General features: G+C 37.8%; 1 protein-coding gene across 3 annotated transcripts in view; it reads right to left on the bottom strand.

Moving 5' to 3' along the window:
• Positions 1 to 1,955: 1,955 nt before the first annotated feature.
• Positions 1,956 to 13,437, bottom strand: part of PIGBOS1 (PIGB opposite strand 1) — a 43,167-nt gene continuing 31,685 nt past the window's right edge. For all 3 annotated transcript variants that reach the window (XM_044078955.1, XM_044078953.1, XM_044078954.1), the window contains exon 2: positions 1,956 to 3,982. In XM_044078955.1, coding sequence (XP_043934890.1) covers positions 3,706 to 3,906 — 201 coding nt within the window. In that variant the 5' untranslated portion in view covers positions 3,907 to 3,982 and the 3' untranslated portion in view covers positions 1,956 to 3,705. The remainder of the gene's footprint in view (positions 3,983 to 13,437) is intronic.

Here is a 13,437-nt window from a genome sequence, read left to right on the forward strand (position 1 = left end):
GCTGAGAAAAAGAATTACAAAAATGGCAGGCAGGGGCCCTAAGATGGTAAACAAGGGAGTCATTTGTAGGCTTAAAGGTTTGATGGACATGGTCAAGGCCCATCAGCCTGCCAATATGACCTCAGCTCTAGGTCAAACCATGAAATCACCGCTAAGGGAGATTTCTGAATATCTGGAAGTCACTGGGACAACACATGATTTAAAGTAGTACAGAATCAGAACAGGAAAGGCATTTCTGACATAGGTTTACATGAGATGGACTACAGGCATGGCTTGCTTTCATTTTAGTATATCTAACACTGCAAGGGACTTCTTGGAAGAAAAGACTTTGCAAGAAAACACTAGTTTTACCCATCATAGGCTTCAGTTTTTTTTTTATGTTCTCAAATTAAAATATGCAGCGAATGAAACTGGTCTTATAAAACTCTTAAGCAGGGTTACAGTATGCATCACTTAAACAGCAATTTCAGAGGAAAGTTTTAACAATTTCCAAAAAGGAAATTAAAATCTTTTGTTTAGGAAATGATTACTGCCACCTGTATGTTGTGTATTGACTACGTGGCATTAGACAATACATTAATGAATAAACTGGGGGGGGAATGGAATGTCTTACTATGATAGCACAAGTAAACAGACAGCCATATTAAATGGCCTTTACTCTGATGAAAGCAGCATGAGTAATGTTTAGTGCAGGAGTCAGTAGTGCAGATGTCACTGTCTTTTAAAATGAAACTGGAAAAGGATTTTCAAAAAAGGCTTTCCATTTTGCTGACAAAACCAAACAATTAAACAGGGTTGAGAATGTGAGGAGTATAGGGAAAAAAATGGACTTGGAGTTTTCGCATCAAATGTTACAGAGGTTAGTAATCAACTTGGTACATCAGACAGAAAAGATGGTAGTGCTGGAAGCATACAAAGGCATTACCAGCAGAAAATAAGTTATTCTTCTGTGCAGGCAGTTGGTAAGATGACCGTGTTGCATTCAGTTCTGAAGGCATCATTTTTGTAAAGACATATGGAAAGAACAGAAATTTTGAGAAAGGTAACCAAAGTGGTGCATCACTTGAACCAAGGGTCTCACAGAGGCAGCCAAGAAGAGCTCAGCGTGAGTAGAAGCGGGTGCATGTGTGTGGTGAAGCACCAAAAAACTGTGTACCTCAAGGGAATCCACAAATAAAAAAGTAACATATTTCAAAGACAGAGATGTACAACAACAGGAGAGAGTGAGACGAGTAGATGAATAGCTCGGTGAAAAAATTCTGCTTTAGAAAAAAGGATGGTCTTTGACTGGTGGAGTCTTCTTGACAAAACTGCAGAATCTGGAAAACTTAATTCCCCTGAAAGAAAGGTGAAAAAAGTACTGTTAGGTTAAGTATGACCTGTGAATCGTCCAACGGATACAGAGGTGGGCCATGTCTATGTCTAGACACACTTAAATTAAAACATAAACAGTAAAAGTCCTTCTAATCAGAATATAAATCACAAAGGCTAAACACTTGACAACTCTATCCCTCTGTTCTCTTATCTGTAGAGTTCTTTTGGACTTCTTCCATAATCTAAGCTTCTGGGCTTTCATCAGAAGGTCCAATGTCTTAGCCACATGTAGAAATTTTTATCAATCAGCATGTTATCTAGTAGTAACGCACTACACATATTCTGTTACACCAATCTATTAACCTAATTGAAGTTATTAACACGATCATTGCCACCTAGTAAAAATGAAACGCAACTCTGTAGAATATGATATCTAGGATCTGTAACTTTCAATTTTTTCCCCCCTTATATTACTAATTTTGTGTCTTGTATGCGATATTTAACATTTGCACTGCATTGCAATGTATGACATGTAATAAAATACAATTGTTGATCTTTTCTCCCTGGGTCTCTGATAAAAAAGGGGCTTGTCATGGCCCAGTCGAACTTTCCTAGCAAGCAAATGAAAATAAATACAAAAAGATGGTACATCATTTTATTTTTTTTAAACATACATGATGACTCCAGCAAATACCAACCACTGATCAGATAAACTATTTTAGGTGTAGCATTCATTTGTACCCAGAAATAAAGACTGTGTTTGTTAAAATGCAGCTGTACAAACACACAGAAACAAAGTTACATATTACTGGATTCCTTAATATAGCCACCTTAAGCAATTTATGGACAATGACATTTCTAGTGCTGTAGAATTACACAGAGGAGCAAGGCATTCATCCATGCACACACATTGCAGCCACTGTATCTTTTGTAAGAAAAAGTCTTTGTCAAATTGATTATACAATACTGGATGAAGCTTTTATTAAAATAGTCACTTTATACTTCAAATACAAAGTGATATTTCAATACCAGTGTGGCACAAATCCCTATCACTGTTATGTAAAACCAGTTTTATGTACGATTAAACACATCCTACTGTCTCTAGCATGCATAAAATATAATAAAACATAACAGCTTTAAAAATCTAAATTTGGCATTATTTCACAGCACAAACAGTTTTCACCTACCTCAGAGACTAACTGTTAAACTGGATAGATGAGAAAACACATGCAATGCAAACTTGTTTCAGTCTTCTGGACAAGCACATACTCCACTAGAGATAATCCCTGAAGTAGTACAGGGCAAAACTGATATGCCAAATCTCTTGCCTACTGCACACAAATGAAGTACTGGGAAAAATCACTAAACATATTCATGTCTCTACGGAAGAAGGTCTTTTCTATTTTTTACTGAACTGACAAGTTACACTTAATCAACTTACGCAAGATAAACACTTGGCTGTGTCATTGTACATATGGGAATACTGCGTTATTATTATTAATATGACAACGGATGGGTATATTACTGCACATTTAATAAATTATGAATAAATTATTTCATTATTATCAGGAGTAATGGATTTAAGAAAAATGAACACTGGCAAACTGCACCAAGGTTGTAGAACTGTAGATAAGAAGGAAAAGAAAATTAACAGTACAGAATTAGGAATTTTAAGCACAGCGCATGATTACAGATACATTTGTTTAGGATCTGTTAATTGGGTGGTCTATGGGCCCTTTTCAGCTATAACTCAAGTACTCAGACTGTGCGCGAGTGTGTATGTATAGATGCATAAGCACACACACACACACCCACACACACACAGTTTACCAGTGTGTTTTTAGTAGGTGGCTGGAAAATGTAGTACTTAGAAAAAACTCAGGCAAAGAAAATGAAGCAACTCCTCACAATGATTGTCCTCAGAGTCTAGAATTGTAACAAAAGGTCTTACTACTGAATTACTGTGCCTAGAAATGTTCTTAGGCTTATTGTGAGGCAATTTCAAGGAAGTTCTACGTAGAAGTCCTTTTCTTAGACAGTATGGAATACTGTGTGTGTGTGTGTGTGTGTGTGTGTGTGTGTGTGTGTGTGTGTGTGTGTGTGTGTGTAGGTGGACAGACTACCGATTAACCAAAAATGGTAAAATAACTTAAAATGGCTGACCCTAAAAATATAAGAAATAACAGCTGGCATTACAAAACACTGTGGTTGGTGAAAGAAAAGGAGGATGGACAGCTTTTCATGTTTTGTTTCTGTTACTGACTTCTTGTTATTATGTGATACCAAATACTAGAAAATCAGATTGTTCTGATGCAAACTAATTTCTTCAATGACTTGCCCACATCACAGGCATGAGCCAAGGTCATTAATTGGCTCTCATAAGAAGTCATTTCAGTGATGGCACCCACAATCTGCTTTACTTTCCAGATTTTCTTTAGGCTTTTCTGCTTGAGTTGCTTGTTCATTTTCTTTCAAAAGTTTTTGGTCTTTGGTATACTGTTCAAAGATGGGCTTGTACACGTATACTCCTCCAGCAACTCCCAAGAAAGTCATTGCAACCATTTGAAAGAAAGTCAATCTACCAAATATCATCTTGCTAATCTTTTGATTGTCCGAAGGTTTTATCTTACACAGGATGAGTAGCTCAAGCTGTTACGATCTCTGTATCCTAGAAATGAAACAAATTAGGACAATTTAATAATCGCCTTCAAAGTTTTATATGTAAGGCATGCTACACAAATGTAAATGAGCTTAGCATTATAAAGGAATTTCAACGGTTTCTTAAATCGCAAGTAGCAATCCATTTTCAATATCCACTTAATCCAAGCCAAGATCACAAGAAGCCAAAGCCTAAAGCTGGAAATCAGTCCTAGATGGGTCTCCAGCCCGTTAACACAGACACACATATCACAGACAAATCCCTAAAAGTATTTTTTTGGGCTAAAATCAACAGTGCAAGAAATAAAGTACACTACTCTTGAAGCCTGCATTGCTATCAACAATCCTGATCTTTTAGACACTGAAGTCTGATAACCATTTGATGGGCTTACATAATCGGGCTTTGTTTTGTATATAAAAAAATAAAGTGTTTAATGTCATGGTTAAAAAAACGGCATTAAGAACTTTGAACATACAGAAGACAGAATGCCCTAAACATTGAACAAACAAAAGATCAGCACAGAAAACGTATTTCATTTCCCAATCTTCATATGAAACTCTCCCAGAACACTAGCCTCAAATTTGCATGAATAGTAGCAATGTTACGGAAAGATTTTTCTTAAGATATAGGATTAGGGTTGTGGAAAGAAGCAGCATTAGGGTTAGGGTTAGCACCTATTACTAAAGTGTATTAACAAAACAACAGACTAGCAGTGTACTGTAAAACAAATAAAAAGAAAAAATGCTACTCAGGAATCACAAACCAGAATTTATTACATCCAAAACACCTCAGCTTAAGCGCTTTTGTTCACTCTAGTAAGGAACTTCTTCAGAAACTGACTCATAATGGTCACCTTTCATTCCCAGAACATGTGTCCCTAAAACGCACAAACCTCTCAATTTAAGATATCCCACAGACTTGACCTTGTATCGCAAGTAACAAAACGAGGACATGTCACATAGTGGACTTGTACCATGAACATGTATCGTGCTGCATTTCAGTCATAATGCAAATAACTGCAGTCATTTCAAGTGACCTTCATATTACAGTGTACTGGTCACTTTTGGAAGCAACTTTGTTTTACAACTAATTTCATTTCTCATTATATTCCTCATGACTGCAAGTGATTTAACAAAAAATTAAGCTTATAGTGTGCAGTTTGATTTTTTTTTAGTTTCCTCTATTTACTCAGTTTTTCTCAATAACCACACCTATAAAAATTATGTCATGGAAGGTACTGAACAACGATTTAAATACATCTGCAAAGCATTATGGGCAAAAAGTGACAAGTTAGCATTCAAGAGGACCATCTTTTTATTTACACGGTGGTTTCACTACATCATCATGTGTGTTAATTTTCATGTGATATATTTTACCTACAACAACTATTTCACAACGTGTCCTTCTAGGAAGTATAAAACTACTGGAGATGCATTTAACACTGAAAAACATTAATTTAGGTAGTGAGGCATTATGGGTTTAGTCTTTCATGATATTATGCCAGGGATTTTCAGCTGTTAGAGAACAAAATTCAGAGGGACACCCTTATCAATAAAAAAAATGCAAAACACTTTCTGCGTCAAAACTCAAAACTTTTAAAATTTGATATTGTACATGGTAAGGAGGTTATATCCATCTTCAAACGTCTGTTACCTATACTTCTTCAGAACATGACTAATACACTTCAAATGTTCTGCATCTGATGAACATTTAAACTGGACTAATTTATTAAGAGTGACTGCAGTGGAATGACTACCTGAAGTAAAAATGTTAAAAATGGAAACCTTTCATGAGTGCATGTTTTAAGTAACTTCCCCAAGGTCAGATCATACTTTTGGTTAAGGGTAAGCATACGGACACACTGTACACACGGACAGTTATGTCAAAGCTTGCTAATCAAAGTGGATGTTGGAAACATAAGAACAGTACAAGGGTGAATGCAACATTGGGGTGGTATAAAGAACATGTGAATTATATACGTATTGCAGAAGTTGCATTAGGGCTTCTGTCGATTTGTTAAATGTCTGTTACTGAATGGCTACATCTGTGTGACCTCAGTGAAAATATAAGAGCTTAATGAGTCTGGTGGGCAGAAACCAGAAATATAAGTCATATTATATTGTATACCATTTTAGATTTATTTGTAATTTTGCTGTTTTATGTTCACTATCGTGACATGTATGAGCTCAATTAGTCCTGTGGCCTTCAACAAGCACCAGTACATTCACTTGCAGGTGAAGGAATCAAAGCCTCGAACTCTGGGGTTTTGCCCACCAAGGATATTTGAGTCTCATCTGGGGTTGGAATAACTCTTACAATGCTTACGGCACAGATACAAGGTACAGCGTTTGATTCTCACCTTTGAAGGGAAGTAGTCTAGGCTTAAAAATAGCCTGCCTAGTACTAACCTAAGAATGTGTCAGCAGGCAGGAGGATGGCTGGTCGACCTGGCATGGACCTGAGGCACTAGGGAGAAATTATTCTAATGAGATCTGAGGGGACGTTCATTGCACAATTCAGAAACACATCAAATGCACACCCAAAGGCAATTTTTACACTCATGAAGAACTCTCCGCCAAAACCCTACTGGTTACTTTAAATGTGTTTAAACAAATCCATTTTTTTTTTTGTTGTTGGCATTTGTCATACTTATTAATTCACCTATGGCATGTCAGTGGATGTAGTGAGAGAAAACAGAGCATCTATTAAAAACTCACACTGATACAGAGGGCCATAAGTCTAAGCAGAGGAAGTACCCCCCCCCAGCAGGGAACCAAACTGGAAAATAAAGCACATTAAAGCAGCCATGCTTAACTTCCTTCAAGAAGCATTGTTCCACATGCCATTTTTCATGCATAACCTATACCATATGAATGCGACCACACAGACTAAACATTCAGATACACAAGGTGAGCGAGATCTTAGGTGACTGATAGAAAGTAGTTGCATTTGTTGCTGCTGTCCAACAGAAGCATTAGAAACACTTGGCAAAAAGATAAAGTACAAAGTCAGATTTATTTTTTCTCATTTCCTTTGCATCACTCACATTAGAAAAGTAAGACCACAATGATCCTGAAAGCATCAGCAGTCAAAATCAGACAAACACCTAATAATGCATCTTTACACTTCACGTAAAATGAATGGGACAAATACAAGCAGTCCTGGGATGTGCAGTACAAAATGAGTCACGTGCTGAATGTAGCAGGGAATTTCCAAGATACACTTAGCTCAAGTTTAATTCTCGTCACATTGTCCCTTTTCTGAGCGTAGTGAGAAACATCTCTGGTTTAAATAACCCTCCCACCTCCTTCTGTTAGAAGTATGAGAACTAGCAAAAAAAAAGTGTGCATGTGTCTGAGTGTGAGTCAGTAAAAGTAACATAGTTGTAAAGTACAAACAAGATGCACGTGCACAGGTAAGAGCCTTACAGCATTTACTGAAACAGAAATCAGATATAAGCACTGGTGAACATGCAGAGGTCACACACAAAAAGTTGCACAGCAATGCCTTGAGGAGCCCACACCCTCAGTGTGCCACATTCTACCTCAACATGCCTGGGTATTAGCCAGCAAAGACATAATATGAAAGTGTGAGCTAAGCATGTTGTACTCAGGTGGTCAAAACAATCCACTATCATATATGGTATCAACAAAGAAGAAGGTGCTGCTGAGAAGATCTTTTGCACAGTATGCATAAAGAGAGGCCACCTCATAACAATACAATGTTCAGATGAATCGTGTATTATGCATGACTTACTCTGGAGCCCTACACTGAAAGTGTAATCTTCTGAACTTGTGGAAATGTGTTTGTTTAGTATGTTAGCAACATTTTTATTATTTTTTTCTCCGTAACAGCTAACTATACACTGCTACCAGTAACTCTCTTTGTTCACTGGGTCTTCTGGGTTTTTCTATACTAACCACAGACTTACTCCACCTCACGCTTGGGGCTGGCCAGGAGATTGAGGCAATGCATACTGCACAGAAGTATCTTTACTTATGCACTAATGTCCAGCTTCCCATGTGCATGATAATATGCATCTTATGCACAGAATGGGTGGTCATGCAATGTAGACATGTGGTGTATCATCCTCCACCTCGGTGGTAACTCAGCTAAACTACAATTACCACTCTTACCTCCTCCCCTCACTAACTTATGGTGCTCCCATCCTTACTAACCTCCGGGCATCACAAAAAGCAAAACATGAACAATACTCTAATAAACTGTCTAAATTTGCAGCAAATACCCCTTTTCAGAACCCACCCTTGTATAGCACTGAAAAGTCTAAATTGCTCAGAGCTACCACCTCTACTAATATATACACAGCTTTTCACCACCTATAAAAATAACCAGCATCCATGTGCTTGTTCAGCACCAAATACCATTCTACACAATTGTTGCCACTTGGTCATATGACCTGATGACCAAAAACTCATCTCTGTCAACAAACCTATCAAATCAACTGGGTGTGGTTTGCACTCCTACCATGACGCTAAGGCCTGCAATTCCTTACCTGTATCCATCAAGTCAATACCCTCCCTCCAGTACTTCAAAACCATTCTGAAAGACCTCCGAGCCAAAATGTGGCTCTGGCCTTGCTCAAACCCAGGATAAACTATGAACAGATATCTACTCATGCTTTACACTTCTTACTCCCCCTGCTTCACTCACTTCCCTACTTCAGTTCCTCTCCACCGACTCTCCATACAAATATGCCATAACCCTGCTTTGTCTCTTACTTCACACTACAATTCCTGTTTGTATTATACTAACCTAGCCTTAATTTCCCTAAACTGGTTAAAAGTTCTCTAAATATTAAATCATTGTCATATACAGTGTATCTGTTCTTAACCAATGTTTTCACATTGCAGACACCTGTAGCAGCTGGACACACCACAGAGGTTTCTAACTAAAAAAATACAGGACCTCCAAACCATGACCTACTTAGATAGACTGAAAGCCCTTTCACTGTACTCTGTACCTTACAGGCTGCTGACAGGCGACTTGGGCCTGGCCTACAGGGCAGTCTCTGACCCTGCCTTGATATATGTAAATATTGCACATCTGCAAGTCAAATGGCACAAGAATCACTTGCTCTAGGGATCTTAATCAAGCCTGGGACATAAACAGAACATGCTGGAGAGAGAGATATATCTCCAAAAGATTGCCGCTCCTATGGAATAAACTTCCAGTTCACTTGAAGCAGAGCTCCTCACTGATCCTATTCAAGTGTAACCTAGACAAATGGATGGGAGACCGCAAACTCACTCCAAGGGGTGGCACCCATGTCCCTCATGGACAGAGGTAGTCTGTGTTAATTTGCAAAGCAAGTCTATGATCATGTCCATCTAACCAAGGAAAATTGGGGCAACTCGGAATTAACATGGCTAGGCCTGTAAGGGCTCTAGGGCCTCTAGCCTAGTAACCTCCTACGAACCTATGTCTAATTTGGTATAATGGTTTAACCTGTAGATGTTTAACTTATTTCTTTATTTCTGAAGACTGTAAAATTACTGTCCTTAAAATGTTTTTGTAATACTCAAGAGCTTTTCTTCCAGGGCCTCTAAAAATGAGCACCTCCCTGTCAGACTTTCCCAGTAATCGAATGTCAATATATAAATATGTTTGTTGCCTAGTCTTACTTTAAAACAATGTCCCCCTTTTCATGTCCCCAGGCTCCACCAGGGTTCTACTGCAAGGAGCATCCAGAAGCATGTCCACCCTTCTCCTGCCATACCTCAGATGTCCAAGCACTAATCGAGCACAGATCGCCAAGACTAAAGTCTAGGCTATAGCAGTCTGTGCCACATTACTGATAAACTACATCATTTATCTTCTTTGCAATTGCAGTGTGCACACTGCATTTCTGCACATCCATTCAAATGTATCTCTGTAGGAATTCTTTATATTGCTGTTACCAAGTCATGAGTATCTGGAATTTTTCTATAAATGAGCTCTGCAAAGGAGGATCTCCAGAACAACCAACAAATTAATGTTTTAGTGAACTGTTCATTTTCATTTTCTTTCAGCTCAAAACGGGCAGTATGGTAAAAGCAAATGCAGCATATGTGGAGAATTTAAGAGTAGATAACTCAACAACTTTTTTTAGGAAGTGGAAAGAAACAAGGGTGTCCAGAGAATACCCACAAAAGGCCGAGAAAGAGAGGGAACATAAAACAACCAGGGACATCACACTGGGTGCACCCTCCCTAGCAACCCAAATACTACTCTACATTGATACAACTACTGATTTTCTGAGCGTGACTGTATTACATACTCACAAAGCACTGTGTGTAAACTAACAAAACTAATAAGGAACAGAAAAAGCTAAGTTTTTTGGCAGTATGAGAGCAAAAGGTGTACAGCACAGTACTAACACAGGGCTAATCAGAGAAACCTGCTTGACATCAAAGATGTGGAGTACGGAATTACTATTTACACAAAATGCTTGAACTTTTACATTTAAACATGTCTAAGATTTTTGCAATGCAAGTTTTAATGATGCAGCCCCCTGGCACTAGTCAAACACAAGTCTGGCTGCACAAATACCATAGATGGGCTGGAAAACATAGCTCACAAGAAAAAAAGCACATCGCAATGCTGCAACAGAAAATTCCAACAGGTCTTGTATAGTTAGTCATACAAGGCAAAAGGAATGGATGACTTTCTTCAGTACTTTGTTGCGCTGGGGTTCAAAATGGTCAAATCTTCACTGCTGATAGAGGCATGTTCTACAGATATTTCAAGAAAAAAATCCATTAAACTGAGGTCCCATCTCTTGAGAATGTGGTAACTCAGTTTGATATAAAAGATCACATGGCACCTACTGAAAAGAGTAGAAGTTCACCGATACCCTGGCCAAATGTCCCCTAGTAGTATAAAATACCACCTCAGTTCTCACTTATCTACTGTGACTTACCAGGTCAAAGGATAAATAAATAAAAAATTAAAAATTCCCAAAAGCACATACACAGTGTTGCAATAAAGTAAGACTTTCTCCACTCATTTACTACAAGATAGCAGGAAAAAGGTGTGAAACTACGTCTCCATCACTGTATTTTATTCACAATAAATACACCCCATCATTGTATTTCATTCACAATATGCATGCCCCCGTACATATATCAATTAGTATTTAAAACAAATGGTGTACAAATACAAAAATATGTCAGATAACACTAACTGTTGTCAGGAAACAAAGGGAGGGGTGGGCAACAAGTTCCCAGACTAAGCTCATTCCTTTTCAATTTAAACTTACAAAAAGATTTTAAACGAGTTACATTTCACTCCTATAAGTTAAGAAGTACTGTTTTTTGGGTTTTGCTTTGCAAAAAAAAAAAAAAAAAAAAAAAAAAAAGCTCCTACAAAACCAATAACTCTGCATACATTTGTTTTCGCACCACCCATGTTTCACAGTGACCTTTCCTGTCTTAATGATATTTAGCAGGCATTTTGATCTGAAAATTAGATTAAGTACAGGAAGATTATTACAGTTCATTTTTAAAACAGAACGCTGAATTTCTCATCCAACTGTATTATTCTGCTACCTCACAGCTGGGATACATAAATGAAACATAACCATCTCCATTATATACCTCAATGTGCATCTGTATCTCTCATACTGATAATATACATATGAAAGTCATATGCCGAGTTGTCACATTGCCAATAACATACAATTTCACTGAATGGATAATCGTGAAATGGAAGTCACTCCATGGGAAATGCCTTTATGTATTAAGATGTATTGACATAACTATGAAATACAAAATATGTTTACAATGGGGTCTACTTTAGAACAACGAAAAATTAAAATATAGAGCGCTCACATGAGCGAAAAATCAGGAATTCAATGTTTGTTTTTTTGGATCGCAGTACAGTGAAGATCTGAATACTTGCCCTTTCCTCACTGTAGTGCAATCTCAGAGTAGAAATATATATTTAGCGGGGGGTGTAGGAGGCACAGCCCCCCACAATAGCGATTTTGCGTTTCTGATTTTTCTCTCATGTGAGAGCTTGATATTTTAACTTTTTGTTGTTTTAATATAGACCCTTTACAATGATATGATTAGCATGCAATAACTGAGAGGAAATTCAGGTCTTGAGACATCAAAAGCAGCTGACTACGCAATATGTTAATTACAACTCTCCCAGTCTGAAAACCAAGAATTCAGCAAAAAAGCTGACACAAGACATTGATTTTATATTAATTTGATGAGTGTAATTGAATATGACGTCCAGATGTCAAAAATAAATAAATTAATAAATCAGATTTTCCTGTTTTATTTATTTAAGTGAAAGGTGACAAAAAAAGCAGCAGTAAAAGTTTTGGTTAAGTACAACCTGTGTCTGGATCAGCACGAGACAGATCCGTATGTACCCTCGGTGCAGAATATGGTTCCCAGAAGAAAAGAAACAAAATGCATTCAGAAGCCTTCAGTGGAATGTTAGAATACATTAAACCAAATTATAAAAAGCTTGAAAAATAAAAGAAATGCTAAGTAAGCATTCAGATACAAATCAGGGATCAGTATAAAGTAAAGAACGACAGAAATTAAGGCTGTCCAGGAGGAACTCTCAAAAACTGAACTTGAAACCAGAGCACACACAGAGACAGAGAGAAAGAATCTAAGGTTATCTGCAATCCCAGAGAAATGGGAGTAAACAGAGTGTGTCAGTTTTACGGGTACACAATTATGCAACTGTATTGGTGTTCTACAGAAATAACTATTGTGATGAAGATGTAAATATACATGTACTAACTGAAGGAGATACTCCTGAGTAAAATGTGGCAGAGGAAAAAAAGTTGTCGACAGCTAGTAGAACCAGTTTTGTGGAAAATAACTATTCTTTGTAGATCCCAGAAATCAGAGGATGCTGTGAGGATGTACAGAGATTCACTCTATTATATCCAGCAGTTTTCAAACTGTGTTTTCCTGGTAGGGTGAAAATGTTAGTGGAAGCCCAGCATGCTGTGGAGCAGATAAAGAGTGGGCAACAGAAAATAAACCTGCAAACTGAAGGGGAGGGTTCAGCTTTTCATAATTATTGAAAAAAGAAGAATGTAAGGACTTCTGTAAAGGGCAATTAGCACTTGGAACACAACTTGCAACTGGGATTTCAAAAGCACAGTAGAAATGCACAAATGTGGGTCATCTACAGACCCTGGAAACTACAGACCCATAAGTCTCAGTAATCTTATATGTAAAGCCATGGAAAGAATTATCATGGAGATGATCAACAGAGATATAGTAAACCTCCAGACACTGGACCCAACTCAATTTGGTTTTGTCAAGGGCAGACCATGGTGGACTTCTTTGAGAAGGTCGCCAAAGCAATGGATAAGGACAAAATTGTTCACACTGCCTACCTTGACCTGGCCAAGGCATTTGATATAATACCCTACTCGGGCATTGTTGACAAACTCAAGAGGTTAGGTACAAACCCGTATGTCACCCAGTGGA

Source organism: Protopterus annectens, chromosome 7.part1, assembly GCF_019279795.1.
Source record: "Protopterus annectens isolate FY-2018-M chromosome 7.part1, PAN1.0, whole genome shotgun sequence".
Classification (NCBI taxonomy): domain Eukaryota; kingdom Metazoa; phylum Chordata; order Ceratodontiformes; family Protopteridae; genus Protopterus; species Protopterus annectens.